Source organism: Petaurus breviceps, unplaced genomic scaffold (assembly GCF_028583685.1).
Source record: "Petaurus breviceps papuanus isolate PSGF00001 unplaced genomic scaffold, PetGlider_PUasm1.0 207, whole genome shotgun sequence".
NCBI lineage: Eukaryota > Metazoa > Chordata > Mammalia > Diprotodontia > Petauridae > Petaurus > Petaurus breviceps.
This window is the reverse complement of record NW_027185850.1, coordinates 16,702,033-16,721,466: the sequence shown is the minus strand read 5'-3', so window position 1 is coordinate 16,721,466 and position 19,434 is coordinate 16,702,033. Positions and strand designations below refer to the sequence as shown.

Here is a 19,434-nt window from a genome sequence, read left to right as displayed (position 1 = left end):
ACCTCTATAGAGGTAGCTAGGTGACACAAAGGAGAGAGTGCTGGGCCTAGATTCAGGAAGACCTGAGTTCAAATCCTGCCTCAGACACTGACTACCTGTGTGACCTGGGCAAATCACTCTACCCTTGTTTACCGCAGTTTCCTCATCTATAAAATGTGGGTGATAATAGCACCTACCTCACATATTTACTTTTACATAGTCACAGGGTTGCTATGAGGATCACATAAAATCATAGTGGTAAAAGCACTTAGCACAGTGTCTGGAACAGAGTTAGGGCTATATAAATATTAGGTATTATTCAAATCTGGCCCCAGATACTGGGGAACCAAAAACAACAAAAGTCTCTGCCCTTCTAAGGAATTCACCATCTAAGGAATTACTGTGCATGGAGACTTTTTTGCATTGGATTTAAAGATTTTGCACAGATGAGCACACTATTTTGAAAATGATTTGGGGGAAGTTACAGCCTCTATCTGCCTCAGTTTCCCCAAATGTAAAATGGGAACAGCAGCAGCACCTCTCTCTCACATGGTTGTTGTGAAGATAAAATGAGATATTTGTAAAGCTCTTAGCACAATGACTAGAACACAGTAGGTGCTATATAAATGCTTATTCCCTCCCTCCTTCATTTCTTAGCTCTTTTCCTTTGTCCAAGAACATGTTAGCCTTTGGGAGGGCCACAGGAAGGGATGACTCTTCTGAGCTTTGACCGGGCCTAGCCAGCAGCTCCAGCTGATTCTTGCCCTCTTCCCTTACCCCCTTTCACCATCTGCTGCCTCAATATAGAAATCATCCATCCCTTGAGGTTTGGGGGTTAAAAATGTTGAGGAGGTTTACCACAATGTTTGCATTTCTTTTAAAATGACTCAGGGTCAAAATACGGAAAGTCCAATTGTGGGCAAAAGGAGAGAAAGGATAGCATACTAAGGCTTTAGCTAAGAAGTTTTGGTGGGGAAAGGGGGGGTCAGGCAGGGTGAAATAAGAGGAAGGAAGATGTAATGTTTTGTCCTGAAAGCATTTTCAAAATGGCATATTTCATATGGAATTTTCCAATTCAGTGCACACAATATCCATACATATTAATTCTGTAGGGGATTTTTCATTAGATTGTGAGCTCCTGGAGGACAGGGACTGTCTTTTGCCTCTTTATATCCCCAGTTATCATAGTGTCTGACAAATAGTAGGAGCTTAATAAATGTTTATTGTTTCATGCTTGACCTTTGGCAATGATCCTCTTTCATATTTCCATGGCGGCTTACCATTTTTAAATGAAGTTTCACATATACAATTTTAAAATTGGATTCTCACAAAATTCCAGCATGACAGTTGCAACAGGCATTTTAGTGTCCTTATTTTATAAATGAAGAAACAGAGACTCACAGATAGTAAGTGACTTACCTAAGGTCACACAATTAGAGAGGAATAATCTCTAAAAATAGAGAGGCATCTAATCCATAGGTCATTTAAGGCTTCTTCCAGGGGCTTCCCATCTGTCTGGCTTTTTCTTTTGTTTTCAACAGTGAGAAGTGGGAAGAAATGCCCTGCCCTTTTAAGTTGCTTCAAAGCATACAGATAATATCTTCAGAGTCTCACTTTCCCTTCCTAGGAAAGGCTGAATAGCAGCTCTTCATGGTTAGGACGTTAATACAGCAAAACTCTGGCTATTATGTTTCATTATCAATGGAAAGAAAAGAGGCAATCCCTTCTTAGCACAACGGGCAATGGGTTCATAAGCCCTGACCCCCCCCCCCCTTAGCAAATTGTTGTTCAGTCTTTTTTTTTTTTTCAGTCATGTCTCCCTATTGGGTTTTTCTGGCAAAGTCACTGAAGTGGTTTTCCATTTCCTTCTTCAGCTCATTTTGCAGATGAGGAAACTGGGGTAAACAGGGTTAAATGACTTGCCCAGGATCACACTGTTACGTAGTATTTTAGGCCAGATTTGAGCTCAGGGAGATGTCTTCCTGTACTACCTAGCTACCCTTAGGAAATACATGACTATAATTCCTTACATCATTGCATCATAGTTTGAGAGCTAGGAGAGACCTGAGTGTAATCAAATCTAACCTCATCATTTTTCCAATGAAGAAATGAAGCCTAGAAAGGTAAAGGGACTTGCTGAGGGTCCCACCCTAGGACAGTGAGGAGGATGGCTGTGCCAAAGAGGAAGCTATGGGAGAGGAGAGTTGTGTCTCTGTCACAAGGCCAGAGGGAGGCTTTGCTAACATCTTCTCTTTATAAAAGGGCAGAACAACTTCCCCTTCCCACATGCTTCATGAATTCCCCATTGTTTCAGAATCACAGATTTTGTCTAGCAGGGACCCCCATCTACTCTGAACCTATCAATTTCCTGGCATGAAAAATTCCCAGAAATAGGGAAGAAATTTGCCCCAAATCATATAGACAAGAAGAGAGACACAATATAAATTCAGTTCTATTGACTTGTACTATTGCCACAAAATCACCCTGCCCCTCAAAGTCCAAGGGCAAGGACAGAAACCATTATCAGATGAGAAGGTAATTAGGAAATTGGTTGGATGGCCAGATACAAAGAACAGTCAATAAGACTTGATGTCAACTAGAAAGGTCTTGAGCAGAGAGATTTTTGCTTCCTCCTCTCCTGTTTTAATATTGACTTGTATAAATGGATAGATGGTACTATTACCACATTTATAAATATGAGGAGGAGTGATCACGCTGGGTGACAGATTGAATTCAAAAGCATCTTGACATGTTAGAATATTGGGATGCATAGAATAGAATATAATTTTGTTAAGTATAAATGTTCATTTTCCACCCCCATTAAAAGAAAATCAGCTTCACAAGTACAAGATGGCACATTGGGAAAGAGGTTGGCAGTGCCTAAACAGTCATTCAGCTGAAAACAGTCTCAGCATGTCAGTAGACTGAATGCTCAATATGAGTCAATAGTGTGATATGGCATCTCAGAAATCTGACAGTCTCAGGATGTTTTTAGGGAAGTATAATGTCCAAGACGAAGAAGATTGGCCCATTCTACTTTGCCCTGGCTGGACCATGGCTAGAAGACTGGCTTTGGTTTTTGGTGGCCCCTTTTATATAGGACAGTGATAAGCTGAGAGCATCCAACCAGAGAGATGGTTCTTTTTCTGGTGCCTGTCAGAGAAGCAGTAAGGGTTCTTGACCTAGGCTCCGTGGTCTTGTGTTTGCTTTGTTCTGTTTTGTTTTGTTGAGGCTTGATCCCTCTTTCTCACCCAGGCTGGAGGTGCAGGAGCCACCCATAGGCCCGAGCCCACTGCTGATGGGCAGAGAAGCTCTGACCTCTGCTATCCTCCCCCCTCCAGTGGGTCCCTTTCACATACAGCTGAACTTGATCCTGTCAAGTCTCCTTCCAGCTTTCAAATTCCACGATTCTGTGATCAACAGTCTATGAAAAATTAGAATTTTTCCCAATAATAAATTTCTGAAAATTGTAAAATTGGAACAGGTTTCTTGGAGAGGCTGGGACCCTTTGCTTTATAGGTCTTCAAACAACAGTTGGAAGACCCCTTGTTAGATGAATTAGCGTGGGGATTCCTTTCACACTTGGTTGTTCTAGATGGCTACTGAGGCTCCTTCCAGCTCTCATATTCTGTAATCAAGTCCAAGACAAACCCCAAGAATCTCAGAAAAGGGAAGGTTGAACATAGAAGATTGCAGCAGCAAGCACCCTAGCATACCCAGGGTGGCTGCCAACACAGGTTCTAAGATCTGCTTTCCTAAAGGAAAGCAACTCAGAATGGGTTAACAATCTTGCTTTAAGCAAACCTATGTCATTTACCTAGTTCAGGGGGAAAAGGTCAGCACCCTGAACTTCAGAGAATACAAACAAGTTACAAGCAGACAACAAATACAGAGAAACACTAGTAGACAGTCTTCCAACTGTCTGACCATTACATCCATACTTAGTCAGTTACCAGAGAGGGAAGCACCAACATCTGGGTTTTCAAAGCTGGGGGCTCAACGGCTGCCCAGAGTCTCATCTGGTCAAGTCACACAACTCTTCTCAAAGTGAACCTCAAAACAAAGCCTCACATCAGGGTATATATAGCCTTCTCCTGGGTCAGAGACCATCACAACCCTCAGGACCCACTGCCCAATCACAAAGTGTCAAGGTGTGGGCATTCCTGAAAAACAAGCCTCCTGCCACAGGCTCCAAGTGACCACATTCAGCCTATTAGGGGGCAGAGTTTATTTTCAAATCAAAGAAGGTTCTCAAAGTCACTTAAGCCTATCAAAGGGCCTAGGGGCAGGAAAGATCTTAGATTCCCATTCCCATGACAAAGATGTGATTAATCTGTGATCTAGTGGGAGTGTTCTTTTAGATCCCAGGTCTCTGAAGATAGGAGCACACCCTCCTCCTAACTAGGCTTTCCTTTGTCTCCCTTTACTCTCTTTCCTTGGTGAGAATGAGGACTATTTAAGCGTAATTTTGAGAATGGGTCCATAAGTTTCACCAGACTGGCAGACAGTTCCATTACATACAGACACACACATACAAGGGCACACACACGCCACAATGATGAGTCCATGGTGTACTGGGAAAAGAGGTATGCTTGGAATCAGAGGATGTAGGTTCAACACCCACCTGAGCTACTTGCTACCTGTGTGAACTTAAGCAAGTCCTTAACTTCCATGGGCATCTTCTGTTAAGCAAGGAGGACCCGATCATTGCTAATGTTATTTCTAAGATCCTATGATTAGATGGCCTCTGAGGTCCTTCCCATCTCTAAGCTTCTGTGCTTGCGTGGTTGGGGGATGGGAGGGATGGTGTGTACAAAGTGACAGAGGGGGAAACCCCCACCTCTTCCAGCACAAGTCAGAAGAACTGGTTAACTCAGTCCTTCTCCTCACAGAGGGAAAGAGCAAAAGGAGATGGACATAGAGATTAGTGAAGGGAGGGCACATTCCTTTCTACAGAGTCCTGGGGTCTAAGAGAACACTCCCGCTAGATCACAGATTAATCACATCTTCTATTTTCAACATGTCCTTTTCTGAGATTCTTAGGGTTTGTCCTGGACACGATTGCACAATTCAAGAGCTGGAAGGAGCCTTACTAGCCATTGAACCCAGCTATACGTGAAAGGGATCTCCACTGTGAGGTGCCCAACAAGGGGTCATCCAGCTGCTGTTTGAAGACCTACAAAGCAGGAGATCCTAGCCACTCCAATTCCTTCCAATTTCAGCCAATTCTCATTGTGAAGAAGTTTGTTGGTTTTAGTTTGTTTTTGTGTTTTGTTTGTTCCCTGACATCAAGTTTAAACGATTTTCAGCTTTCCCCTCCTTTCTCTTGACTCTGCTGTTTGGGACCAAATCTAACCCCTCTTTTATATGATGGCCCCGTCACAGAGTTGAAGCCAGTCATCATCTCCCCCATCCTCAAACGCACACAAACACACACACACACACACACACACACACACACACACACCTTAGACTTCACCAGGCTTAATATCCTCAGTCCTTCTGACCAATCTTTATGTATTGTGGACTCTTGGTTGCTCCCCAAGATTCTCTCTAATGTCTGATCCTGTGGAGGATCCCAAAGAGTTAGGAAAGGAGCCTGAAAAGCCTCTTCAGGACTTGCCTTATGACGGGGTGCTCTAAGAGGCTGTTTACATAGTTGGAAGGCAGGGACACTGACCCAACCCAGCTGATCCCAGCCATCTCCCTCAGTGGCCCACTATGCAGCCCGTTTTTTTTTTTTTTTCCTTTAATAACTGTTAGAGGCAGCATTTGAACCTGGTTTTTCTCTTCATGTCTAAAAGACTACCTCTACTCCTTCTTTGATTTTCATTCTTCTTAGTTAAGGCCTTCTCATTCTGGAAGGCACTTTTGAAATGAAAATGTATTTTCTGGCTGTGGAAACATCATTACATAGTATCTCTGATGGGTAGATAATTCTATCTTTGGGGGCAAAATCTGAAGCAATCAGTGAAGTTACAAAGGAGGTAAATTTTGGTTCAACGGAATAGTTCCTGACAATCACAGCTGTCCAGAAGTGGGAGGGGCTATCCTAGGAGGTTGGGCCCCGCCTTCCTGGAGGTCTTTAAGCAAAGACTATCTGAATAGTTTTTAAGGGACATAGTGGATAGGGAGCTGACCTCAGAGCCAGAAAGATTTGGCTTCAAGGCCAGCCTCTGACACCTATTTGGACGACCTTGGGGAAAGTCTCTTAGACTCTTGTGTTGGATACCTCGAAAAAAAACTCTCCTCCAAAATATACCCTACAGATGTGAATCCAATATTTTCTTGAAGACCTTTAGTGAGGATAGACCCACCACCCACTGATTCATGCCTCTCTACTTACAGATAGCTTTAATTCAAGGGAAGTAGTTTTATTTCTTCCCCCTGACATCAAGCCTGCATTTATCTGTTTAGTTCCGCCCTCTGAGGTCACACACTCCAGAAATGGTTTACTCATTGTAAAATAAGTGGGACTATCACCTCTTTATCCCTAGATACAAGACAATTGTCTCAATACAGCCTACAATCACAATTAGCCTTCTTGACTATCATGTTTCACTGTTGACTCATTGGATCTGTGACGCATTGAAACTCACAGCTATTTTTTAGAAGAGCCATCTGGTCATATGTCCCTCATATACAATGCCTACCCCAGTCCCTAGCCTGGCATATAGTAAGTACTTAATACCTGCTGGTTGATTGATTAATTTTGTACTTGTGAAATTGAAATTTTTTTTAATTCAAGTAGAAGTCTATTAAATTTACCTATTTGGCTTAATATACTTTATTTTTTATTTTTTTCTTTTGGAGGGGCAATTGGGGTTAAGTGACTTCTCAAGGTCACAGGACTAGTAAGTGTTAAGTGTCTGAGATCACGTTTGAACTCAGATCCTCCTGAGTCCAGGGCTGGTGCTCTATTCACTGAGCCACCTAGCCACCCCTTGGCTTAACATTCTGACCTGACAAATCTTTTTAAATGCTGACTCTGTCCTTTGGTGGATTTATTATTCTTACCAACTTTGTGTCATCTGCCAATCTGTTAGCTGCTGGCTTCAGGATCAGGTGGAACTAATTTGTTTCTGAGTCCTTTCCAACTTAGAGTTGGTATGAGGTGGTAGGAACTCAAGAGAATCTTCTTTCTACTACCTGTAATGTAGTGGAAAGAATATAGAATATAAAATATAGAGAATCAGGCAGTTTAGACTCTAGTCCTAACTCTGACGATGGGTGAGTGTGGACAAATTATCGCTCCTTTCTGGAGCTCAGCTACCCAGATATTTTATAAGACCATGTCTATATTGTTCTGTCAGTAGGCTTTCTTGGCATTCAATTCAATTCAGCAAATTTTTCTACATCATTGCATCAAAGGCTTATTCCTTCTCTTTGATTGTAGTCCAGATTTGGGGGCTGCTATCCCAAACTCCATTTGCTCTGGCAGGCAGACGATGGCTGACCACTTCTCCTCTCGGAGTTCTAGGGGATTTTTAGGAACTGAGGGATGATTTTCTATATTTTGTCTCATGAGCCCCCACCAGCATGTTTCCCTGATGATTAGCAGTTGCTATCAGTCAGGCAGACACTTAGAAACAGGTATTTACCAAGCTGTCAAAGTAAGAGCAATTGGTACAAAATATCCTTCACCAAAAAGTGGGGAGACTTGCCCCCACAAGTATATACATAGTTTAAGGGAAAGTGAGCTCAAGATAGAAGTCATGTAGTAAAGTCACAATTCATGGAAGTCCTTTTAGAAGAAGTCCTTTTCTTTTCTTAATGGGCCTAATATGAAATTCTTCTTAGACATAGTATAGCTTTCTATCAGTATCTTTGTGGGATACTAAAGCTGATGTTTCTTAGTATGTCTAGTTTTTCTTTGGATCATTAGCTGTTCTGAGAATGCTTCTAGTGCCCTAATGAGAAGATCAAGTCCTCCAACTTTTTGAAGTACACAAAAATCATTTCTGGTCAAGGTCAGGGGGAGTTGATAGATATTCTTTCCCTCACCCTTCCCCAAATAATTCCCTTTCAGGGATTTGGCTGGAACTTGTCTCTCCTCTATGCCTCCAGACACTTGAATGGTCAATTCCAAACTTGTTTGCTATTTTGTACAAGACTCAAAGGATGTGACTGCATCCTCAACCAATCTCAATACACGTCTTAAGTAGCATTATTTCCTTTCATCTAATCATCTTCCCTTTTTTCAAATCAAATATTTTTCACGTCTAGTTTAATGCCTTTGATTGATTGGTTGATTCAATTGAACCCTAAGCTTTATTCACATATATATCATAGCTTTGATTAATTGGTTAAATTGAGAAGTCTGGACTCTATAATAACTGACTTAGTGTTATTATAACATCATTTCCTTATTCCAGTCAAGGAAGAAAAAGAAGGATTTTCTCTTAAGTGGATCAAAGCCAGGCCTCTTACCCTTAGTTGGTCACTGTTCTCATTCTATCAGAAGGGAGAATGAAGTCTCTCCATGAATTTCTTAACCAGCTTCCTCAAAAAAGTGGTTACGCCTCTGCTAAGGGGGAAAGGGATGTAAAGGATTTAATGATAGTTAAAGAAAGATTGATAAGGTTCCTCCTTTATATAAGTCCTAAGAATTCAGACTAGGAGGCTAAGAAAAATAATTTCCTAATATTTCTAGAAGAAGGATCAAGTGGACCATTGGTTTGCTTCACAGTGGTTAGGGAAAGAGGTCAGTAGAAATTTGGAAAATTAAAAGCACCTTCATGTAGAAGGGAATGCTGAGCTGCGTCGTGAGAGAAAAAAGGGAATCTATGGTTCAAAAAGAATATTTGAAAATGAAAAATAGTTCACATTTACAAGAAGTTTACATTTAATGGATAGGATAATTTCTGCTTGGCAGGTCTGCAATAAAAAATGAGCACATTTAGACAAGGGGCTTGGGTCACAACCATCTCCCCAGAGGAGCTTTCTCTTTTCTCCTGCTGGACCAGTCCTCCAATCTTTTCTATTTCTATTCAGGCCATGCCATTCTTTCAGTCAAGAAAGTTCACAGCCTAAGAGTCCTCTTTGGTTCTTATACCAATGAGTAACTCTTTCTTCCTATAAGCAATGATCTTACAGTTCTGTCTCTGCAACCCTCTATTACTGTACCTGTTCTCTCTATTCACACAGCTATCAGCCAAGTTCAGGCAGTAATCACCCTTACATAGACTATTGAAAATACCTCTTCATTGCACTCCTGGCTTCCAGACTTCCCCTTTTCCAATCCATAGTCCATAACAACAACAAAACATCTTCCTAAAATACAAGACTGTCCATATTGCTTCCTTACTCAAACAATTATGATACTCTGCTGTTCAGGATAAAACACCAAGTTCTCATTGTGTTGTAACAAAGCTGCACCATCTGGTTCCATCAAAACTTTACAGGTTTATTGCCTATTACTCCCTTGGCACAGACAAAGTGGCCCATTGACTGTTCCTCGAACTCTACAATCTCTCTCCTCCCTTCATGTCTTTATACGTGCCTGGAATGCATCCTTCTATCATTTGATTCCTTCAAGGCTCCGTTTAAGTGCTGCTAAATACTAAAGAAAGGTTTTCCCAATGCCCAAAATGGTTAGTTATCTTTTCCTCCTCAAATTATCAGACATACATTTACCTGTTTCCATGTTGTGTCCCCATAGTGAAATATTAACTCCTTATTAGAAGAAATATTCCTCTTCCTGTCACCATAGCTCCTACATCTAGGACATGGCAGGTATTTAACAAATTCTTATTGGAGGAGATTAAACTGAATTGGACTGGGTTTGACTAGATTGAATTTATGAATGTGGTATCTTACCAATCCAGGTAATGGCTTCAGATAATGATGTAAAAGGGTCGGGTCATGGGGCTGAGGAAGAGCTTCCAGAGGTCAATGGAGAAAGCTGATCAATCTTGCTGCCTCCCAGAACTCATTGCACTAAACCGCTGCTGAGCAGGAAAAAGATTGCTCACATTTCCCGCATTTCACAATCCAGAAAGAGAGTTGTTCTTTTCCTCTGCCTTAAATGTCCTGTGCTACACTCAGATCTTGCACCTTCTTGTGTTACTTACTTTTAGCAGAGAAGACATCATTGAATCAAAGCCAAGTCACTAACGTCCTTTGTACTAGGGCCTACTGCAGACATGATGATGAAGCCTTAATAATACTGAAACTCTGTGTTGTGTTTTTCACTTGTCAAAGAAATCTCATTTACCCAACAATAGTATTCTAGCCTCAAATAAGGCCTGCTTGTAGGAAGTAAGTAGGAAACACACGCACACACACTCACACACATACACACACTCACACACAAACACACACTCACACACACAAATGGATGGAGAGACAGACAAGTAGATAGAAAGGGACTGTGCCTGTGATTTAATTGATAAAAAATTAACTCCCCATGTATGGAAATTCCCACCACCTATATAGCCTGGAACCTTCCTCTGTAACTTAGAACATTTAACTCCTTGGTGCTCAGGGCAACTCCATAAAAATATGTGTCAGATGGATGATTTTAACCCTGGTCTTCCTGGTATGAAGGCCATCTCTCTTTCCACCATCCCCTTCTGTCTCTTTATACAGAGATAAGTGTATGTGCATATCTACATTTATGTGTATTTATATACATGCATTCATATCTCCTACCAATAACATTTCATGCAGTCATAAAACATACATGTATGCTGATATTGTATATTTATATGTGTAATTCATATGGGTAAACAGGTTTATATAGAGAATTTATAGATGTAAAAATAGTTACATATTATATATATATATCTTTATTATAGATACATATATCTCCTACTTATAGTCACACAACACTAACACTAAGAAAATGAACTATGTACTTAGGTACAAAATATATGTGGAGTAAGGTGGGGGGGGAATTTCCATCTGTAGAGTCTGACAATGGCCCCAATATACACATGACCCAACGAGAGAAGCCTGTTGTCCCAGCACTGTAAAGGGTCGCTTTGATGTCAAAAGGGGGGAATTGTAACCCTGTCATTGGAACATTCCTCTTTACCTAAGGACCCAAGTCTACTATGGGGTAATTTCTCGCAATTTCTTCCCGGCTGATTTTAATATTGCTGATGTGCTCAGAAATTCCTGATCACATTGGCATCTGCCTTCCTTTTTTTTCCCTCTCCTTGGTGGCCTCTGGGAATCTTAGCATTGATACTCCCCGATCAGGAGTATCCTCACCTGTGCTCAGGCTAAAAAGACATCAAATCCAGAACTAGTTTGATTTAATACGACAAAGGCATGGAAAGGAAGGGTATCCAATTTCATAGAGTCCAGAAAGGCTCCTTCCCTTTCCAGGGCACCTACCTCTTTCCACAGGGACCACCAGACCATGGTGCTGCCTTACGTGGGCTGCCACCTCCCTGTTGCAATATGGAGAAAGACCTCAGGGCTGCTAGAGTCAAGAAATCCTCCTTTCTGATAGCACCTCTACTCCTCCAGGAACGTGGAGACCTGGGAGGAAAGGAGAGTGAAACATTGTCATGCGGAAGATACATTTGTTCTGTTTGTCTCCCGGCTCCCACAGAGCTGATGAAGGTGATGGTGGTAGCAGTGATGAGGGTGGTGATGGGGGTTGTGGCGACCGTCATAGAGAGTGTCGAAAGTTTGCAAAGCACATCATTAGGAGCACTGGGGAGAGAGAGAGTTGTTTGACATAGGGACACATTAATAGTCAGCCACCAGTGGAATAGGCTGCCTCTCCCCCCTTCCTTGTCCCCTGCTTTGACTTCTTCCAAAAGGGGGCTTATGCTTGCCAAGCGTATTGGGGACAGCGCCATTGCTCCTGGACTTTGGGCCTCCTAGGGTTTTTGGGGACACTTATTGTAGGCCTGTTTTTCTAGGTTGATTGAACCTGTTAGAGTTTATCTGAGGGTAGGGAACTTGCAGCCTTGAGGCCACATGGGGCCTTCTAGGTCTTTGGGTGCAGCCTTTTGACTAAGTACAGGTTTTATAGAACAAATTCTTTTATCAAGGGGATTTGTTCTGCGATGTTTGGATTTAGTCAAAGTTTGCACTTGAGGACCTAGAGGTCCCCATGTGGCCACCTCTGGTTTATACTCTGCTGGCAGAGGTTCCCAAAATCGAGGTTACTTTGATTTCTCCTGCTTTGAGGCATTAGAGGATTTTAGTGAAGGGGGAAAAAAAAAAAACAAACCTTTTTTGGTCCAGACTTGTGCTTTCATGAGAGCAGAGTATGGAAATTATTCACCAGTGCAGAGAAGCAGCTGCTTTTCCCCATGTAGTCTTCTGTAGTTTCCAAAGGGGTGTTGAGAGTGTCTAGGGCCTGTTTATGCTCAAAGGGCCAGGAGGGCCCTTGGCAGGACCTGGGACTACGAGGCCAGGCCCCTCACCTCAATGTTGCATGCCTTTTTGGAGAAAACAAAAGGAACCCCACACAAAGAGGAATGTCACAGTGGTGTAGTGGGAAGGTGGGGGAATTTGGAGGTAGAGGACATGCCCACTTGGTTGCTTTCTGCTGCTGCTGATGACTATTACACTGGAATGGCCTAATGGAGTGGGGGCGGGGGAGGATATTGCTGAATCTGGGGCGAGAGGATGCCAGAACAGGCATCTACTCTGAATACTGTCTGTCATTTATAGCTCAGGTGATCTTGGGCAGCTCCCCTTAATCTCAGTGAACCCCAATGCCCTGCTCTGTAAACAAGAAGGGACTAATTAGATAACCTCTAAGGTTCCTTCCAATTCTGAAACTGTGATCAGGTGAGTGAAGGGTTAAGAAAATAATTATAAAGTTCACATTGTAGTATCTGGCATATAATAAGTGTTATATAAATATTAGTTACAACTGCCACTAAATACTGAAAGATTTAGGAGCAAAACGGAGAATTCCTATAATCAAAAGGAAGATGGAACCACGTGACCCAAGGTTAGACAAAGCCTGGATCTGGGCCCTGATCTTCAAGCTTCCTTTCTATTGCCCTGTGCCCATCCTCACTTATCCTAGAGAAGCTTCCTTGCATCATCATCATTTTGCAAAAAAACTCTCTGTTGTTGTGTGGGTTTTGCTGGATTTTTTTTTGGGGGGGGGGGTAGAGGATGGGAGTGGAGTATAAGTTTGTAATACAGCTTGTCAACTATATGTCTCCCTTAGATTTTTTTAAAATATTAATTTATTAGTTTTTATATTAAGTAAATTACCTCCTGTATTCTTTCCTTTCTCCTTCCCTAGCCAGAAAGCTATACCTTATAAGAAAATACTTTAAGGAAGAAGAGGAAAAGAAAGAAATCAACAAAACTGGTATTAAAAACCTTGAGAATATATGAAATGCTCCTAAACTATAGACTTCTCTGTTCCAAACCCCATACCTCCTCAAAGGAGAGAAGGGTATCTTCTCATGTCTTTTCTTTGTTAATTTTGTAACAGTCCACTTCAAAAAAATTAATTTGATTTTAAGGTTTCAATTCTCTCTCACTCCTTACTCTCATTAAGAAAGCAGGGAAGGGGCGGCCAGGTAGCACAGCGAGTAAGAGCACCGGCTCCAGTGTTGAGAAGACCTGGAGATCGAATCCCGGGCTCAGACACTCAGCACCCACCCAGAAACACCTGGCCGTGTAACCTTGAGCAAGTTATTTAACCCCAATTGCTTAAAAAAAAGAAAGCAGGGAAAACAAAACCTGTTACAAATGTGTGTGGCTAAGTAAGACAAATTCCTGACTTGACCATGTCCAGAAGCAAAAACATAATATCTAATCTGTATTCTGAGTTCATTGACTTTCTATCTAGAGGCAGACAGTGTTTCATCACGAGTCCGCTAGAATTGTGCTTGGTCCTTGTGTCGAGCAGTTTCAAAGTCTTTCAGAATTGTTTATCTTTATGATATCATTATCATTATATAAATCGTTCCCATGATTCTTCTTATTTCACTCTGCCTTAGTTCATATGAATATTCCAGGTTTTTCTGAAACCAGCTCCTTCATCATTTCTTACAGCACAACAGCATTCCCTCACATTCACGTACGCTGACTTGTTCAGCCATTCCTCAATTGATGAGCACTGCCTCAGTTTCTAGTTTATTGCCCCAGAAACTCCAAAGAGCTTCTAGAAATATTGTTGTACATGTGAGTCCTTTGTGCCTTTCTTCTATTCTTTTGGGGTATGACATATGATATCAATAGGCCAAGAGGTAAAACGTTCCCTTTCATCTGTGTTCTGGTCATTGTTCTTTTCATGCTCATGATTATATATTGTTTTCTGTGGCCTGCTTGCTTGTTTTCCCTTGTCTTATATGTCTTCACTTCCCTACATTCATGATACTCATCATTTCTTATAGAAGTCTTACATTCACACTTATTTAAGCATTGCTCAGTCAATAGGCATCTACTTTATTTAATTTGTGCTTCTGCAAAACTGTTGCTGTAAATATTTTTGAGATTGGGGGGCCCTTTCTTTTTTTGATTAATGGCCTCTTTGGAAGTGTTACCTAACAGTGGAATCTGTATCAAACGCTTTGGACATTTAGTCTACTTTATTTGCATAACTCCAAATTGCTTTCCATAATGCCTGAACCAATTCATACACTCACCAAAAAACATTAGTGTGCCTGATTTTCCATAGTTCCTCTGATAGTGAATATTTCCTTCTTTGATTATCTTTACCAATTTGCTATATATGAAATGAAACTGGAGAGTTATTTTGATTTGTGCAACTCTTATTATTAGTAATTTGGAAAAGAGACATCAAACAAGCCATGGCCCAGACTCTCGACCTTCAACACTCCTGAGTAAGGCTCAAACAAGATTAATATGTAATTGGAAAATATTGAACCAAAGAAATAAAAATATAGTAGAGCTTAGATAATGTTAATATGTAGTTTTTTAAGTCAAAATGAAGTTTCAGGAATCCTTAGTGGTCTCCATTTCTCTTTGAGTTACATGTGAAGCATTCTTTCATTTGGAAGGTAATATTTTGCAAGTCTTTTGAGAATTTCTTCATTTCTGTGGAGCATTCAGCTCTTGGAGAATGACTCGTTGCTTTGTTCTTTGTGCATGAATGTCAATCATCTGAAATATTTGATCTAAAGACTTTTCCTTCCCTTATACTTTTATATACATATATAAATGTGTGTATACACACATATTCTTTCCCTTATACTTTTATATATTTATTTTGAATAAATTAAAATTTATGTTAAATGAAAGCAAACTAATAATCTATTATTAATACTATATTGGTTTTAATACTGTCTTTGAAAAATAGTTGATTTTGTTTTCCCTTAGGTTTTAGAAGAGATGGCTCTACTTTGCGCCCTTGACCCCTGCAGGTGAGGCTGGCTGGTCAGTGAGCCCACAGGCCCAACAGGAGTGTGTGGCCTGGCTTCCAGTGAGCTGGGCAGAAAGAGAAACCAAGTGTCCCCAGGGCAGGGGAGCTGTCAGGGAAAAGAGGGAAGGGAGGAGGAGGAGGAAGAGGAGGAGAGGCCAGAAGGAGGAGGGGAGGTGGCCATCCAATCAAGGAGCGGGTCCAGATGCCAATCTGGAAGTGCTTTCCCCGGGCTGGCGGAGGGGGCTGGGCAGCGGCTGCAGCTCCAGCTGAGGGAGAGCTCCAAGTCAGGCAAACTTGGTGGGCGCTGCCCGGGTAGGTTGTGAAGTAAGTGTGTGACAGCGCTGGGGGAGGGGGCGCGATCGGCCGGGGGGAGAGGATGGGCAGCCCTTGCCCAGCCTCCTGGAGGTGTGCAGGGTCCCCTCGGAATGCGTGCACACACACGTGCACCCACACCAAGGCACACACACAACCATGCTCACGCACACAGACGTGTGCACCCCCACGCTCACGCCAGCCTGAAGGCCCCTGGAGCTGGCTTCTGCAGAGGCTGGAGGAACCAGGATATGAACCTGCAGGGACTGCAAGGCCGCTCGCTGCCCTTTGCTGGCTGCTCCCCCTCTCCTCTCCTCCTCCCCCCCTCCTCCTTTCCATACTCACCTTTCCCCACCTCCTTTGGGCCCCGGGCTCTCCTTCAAGCTTCCTTCCGTCCCCCTCTCTCCTCTTTGCACCCATTATTCGCTTCCTCCTTCCTTCTATCTTCTGCCTATTCACTTTCACTAATGAAGTGGGTAGGGCATTAGACTTCAAGCCAAAAACAAAAGCAAACAAACCCAGGTTCAGTTTCTGCTTCAGACACTTAAAGAGAACTAGCTTGGTGATCTATCTGTGCCTCAGTTTCCTTATCTGTAGATAAGAGGGTTGTAAATAAGATGAGGAAACTGAAGCCCAGGGAGCTAGTGACTTGCTCAAGGTCTCTTTCTCTCCCTAATAGTCTTTTTTTCCCCAATTACATGTAAAGATAGTTTTCAACATTCATTTTCATCAAATCTTTTAGTTCCACTTTTTCTCCCTCCCTTTCTTCCCCATTCCCCAAGGCGCAAGCCATCTGATACAGGTTATACATGCCCAATCATGCTAATGAAGTGTCTCCTTCTGTCTCTGTCTCTGTCTCTGTCTCTGTCTCTCATTAAATGGCAGAGCCAGGCCTTGAACCTGGACACTCTCACTCCACATTCCTTGTCTTCGCCCTTGTATTCTTTCTGCTTCAGTTTCTTCCTCTAGAGGTGACTGCAGCTGCACAACATGGTCTCCTCCAGCTCAAATCCACTTCCTGCTTCTTGTACTCACCTCTTGTTTCTTTCCTCTTTCCTCAGTGATTCCTGAGGACTTTCCATTGCCCCTCGCCCTCTTTATTCCAAGATCTACCCTGTATGTGCACAGTTCCCCTGCCTGTGCCCACAGCTAGGACATTGGGGAAGCTCCTGGCACATCGACTGAGCCTGGCATTTTTCAGAGCCTTCTCCTGAACCCCAAGCCCCGCAAATTGTACTTATTAAGTGCTTAGTAAATATTCCCAGCATTAGACTGAGTGTTTGTGACTATCCGAAGAGAAATCTGTCTCCTTAGAGCCTGCAGTTTCCAGAATGAGCCCTGGCCTGTGAATGATCAGTCCTGGGTTCGATTTCTGGTTCTTCCACTTAGCAGCTGTGAGATCCTAGGAAAGGTGTTTCTGTCTCTGAAGCTAACGAGCCATCCTCTTCTATAAAAAGAAGGGCTTGCACTCAAGATGGCCTCTGGGGTCCTTATTACCTCTCACTCTGTACCCCCTGTGCAAACTCTGCACACTTCAGGGTGTCTAGTCCTGATCAAGTCTCAGTTTAAATGTCTCCTCCTCCAGGAAGCCTTTCCTTGCTCCTCTAATTTCTAGAGTCCTCTTCCCCTCCCTTTGGAAACTTTATATTTATTTGATAGACATTTTGGGTTTTTTATACATAAATTCAGAGACCTAGAGCTAGAAGGAAGCTGAGAGATCATCCTGGGAGTTCAACTCCCTCATTTTTCAGAGGGGGAAACTGAGGCTGAGGGAGATGAAGTGATGTGTCCCCCGGGGATGTTGGGTCAGTCAATCAATCAAATAGGCATAAGAGTTGAAACCAAACCCACCTTTTCAGGGCCCTTTCTATTGTAACGTACTGCCTCCTTCCCTGTGTACCCAGAGGAATGGAAGATTCTTGAGGGCAGGAACTGTTTGTTTTTTTCTCTTCGTCTCCCTAGAACCTGGTGCAGTTTCTTGAAAAAAATGCTTTTTGAATGAATGCATGAATTTGGGAGGGGCCCAGTGAAATAATAACTCTCCTCTCTATGGCTCCTGAATAGTCAAAGTCTGTTTAATTACAACCCTCTTATGTGGTACAGAGTGGGAGTGTTAATATGGTCATGTTTCCAGATGAAGTCATCGAAGGTTTGAAAAGTTAAATGACTGGCCTACTAATTAGGAAGATCTGAGTTCAAATGTAGCTTCAGAGAGTTTCTCGTTGTGCAATCACAGGCAAGTCACTTAGGTACTTTTTGCTTCAGTCTCTTCATTTGTAAAATAGGGATAATATTAGCCCCTAGCTTCCATTGTTGTTATGAGGCTCAAATAACATAACAGTGGCAAAGCACTCAGCAGTGCCCAGCTCATAGTAAGCACTATATGTTTATCATTACCACCCTACCCCCGTCATCACCATCACCATCACCATCATCACCACCATCATCATCACCATCACCATCATCACCATCACCATCATCACCATCACCATCACCATCACCACCACAATCACCATCACCATCACCACCATCATCACCATCACCATCATCATCATCATCATCATCATCATCATCATCATCATCATCATCATCCCTTGTAAGCTTCTGAGATGGGATTCCAGATCAGTATTCCTGACTCTGAGCCAGCATTTCTCCACTGTTCTCTTTCCCTGTTCCACTCTCTGTATAGATGCTTCAATATTAAACATTTCCCCCTGAATTTACAACTACCAAAAAAGAATGGTCTTTTTCCCCCTATGTGGCCCCCTCACTCATTTTTCCATACAGAGATCAAGAAATAAATGTGGATAAACTTTGAGATCTAAGAATTGCGGTACAGTCATTGTAAATACATTGTTGCAGTGGAAGGAAAGGGTGAGTCAAGAAAGAAAATGATGAAGTTACTGGGGAAAGGTTACTTTGGATGTCTGGGCTGCAAGATTAGGTAATGGAAGCTGATCTCTGGAATGACTCTATTTGTGGTTTTGAGATGGTAGGAGAAGTGAGACATTTATCACTCTACCATTAGGGATGTTAAGAGCTGTAGATGGGGAGAGAGAACATTATAGGTATAGGGAACAACGTGGGTAAAATCTCGAAGATGGCAGATGGAATGTAGTAATAGGGAGCCACATAGGTTTATTGAGCAGGGAAGTGACATGATCAGACTAACACTTTAGGAAAATCACTTTGTTAGTTGGTTAGAGGATGGACAGGAATTGGGAGAGATTTGAGGTAGGGAGGCCAATCAACAGGCTATTCAAGTAGCCCAGGGGGAGTTGGCTGCTGTGTGATTGGAGAGAAGATACATTCAAAATTTATTGTAGAGAAAGAAATGATAATTGGCACTTGATTGTCTCTGTGGGGTGAACAAAAACAAGGGTAGATGATGACAAAAAGGTTGTGAGCTTTGGTGACCGAGAGGACAATGGAGTCCTTGACAGAAATAGGGAAGTTCAGAAGAAGAGAGGGTTGGGGGGAAAGTAATGAGTTCTGTTTTGGACATTTTGAGTTTGACTTGTCATAGGGTGGGGGAGGGGGACTTTGTGGGTAGATGAATGGGGGAGGTAGCCATCATTGTTTTGTTACACCACTACACACACACATATAATTATATATGTGTGTGTGTTATATATCACATATAATATGCTTCCTGATTACAGAACAAGGTTATATTGAATTCTTTTTATTGCAATTTATTGAGTTATTCCTCAATTGATGGATATACACCTTGTTTCCATTTTTTACCACAAAAATGCTACTCTGATTTTTCTTTTCTCCTTTCTTTCTTTCTTTCTTTCTTTCTTTCTTTCTTTCTTTCTTTC

General features: G+C 42.2%; 1 protein-coding gene and 1 long non-coding RNA gene across 6 annotated transcripts in view; one reads left to right on the top strand and one right to left on the bottom strand.

Moving 5' to 3' along the window:
• Window positions 1-16,082, bottom strand: part of LOC138164930 (uncharacterized) — a 37,338-nt gene extending 21,256 nt beyond the window's left edge. The window contains exons 1-2 of the long non-coding RNA XR_011169231.1: window positions 15,956-16,082; window positions 11,323-11,469 (exon numbers count right to left, since the gene is read on the bottom strand). This is a non-coding gene — a long non-coding RNA (uncharacterized lncRNA). The remainder of the gene's footprint in view (window positions 1-11,322; window positions 11,470-15,955) is intronic.
• LOC138164927 (FGGY carbohydrate kinase domain-containing protein-like) overlaps window positions 15,465-19,434 on the top strand; it is a 544,546-nt gene continuing 540,576 nt past the window's right edge. For 3 of the 5 annotated variants that reach the window (XM_069092899.1, XM_069092902.1, XM_069092898.1), the window contains exon 1: window positions 15,465-15,610. In XM_069092899.1, coding sequence (XP_068949000.1) covers window positions 15,501-15,610 — 110 coding nt within the window. In that variant the 5' untranslated portion in view covers window positions 15,465-15,500. Of the gene's footprint in view, window positions 15,623-19,434 lie in introns of all 5 variants that reach the window. The other 2 variants (XM_069092901.1, XM_069092900.1) reach the window with 1 other exon arrangement.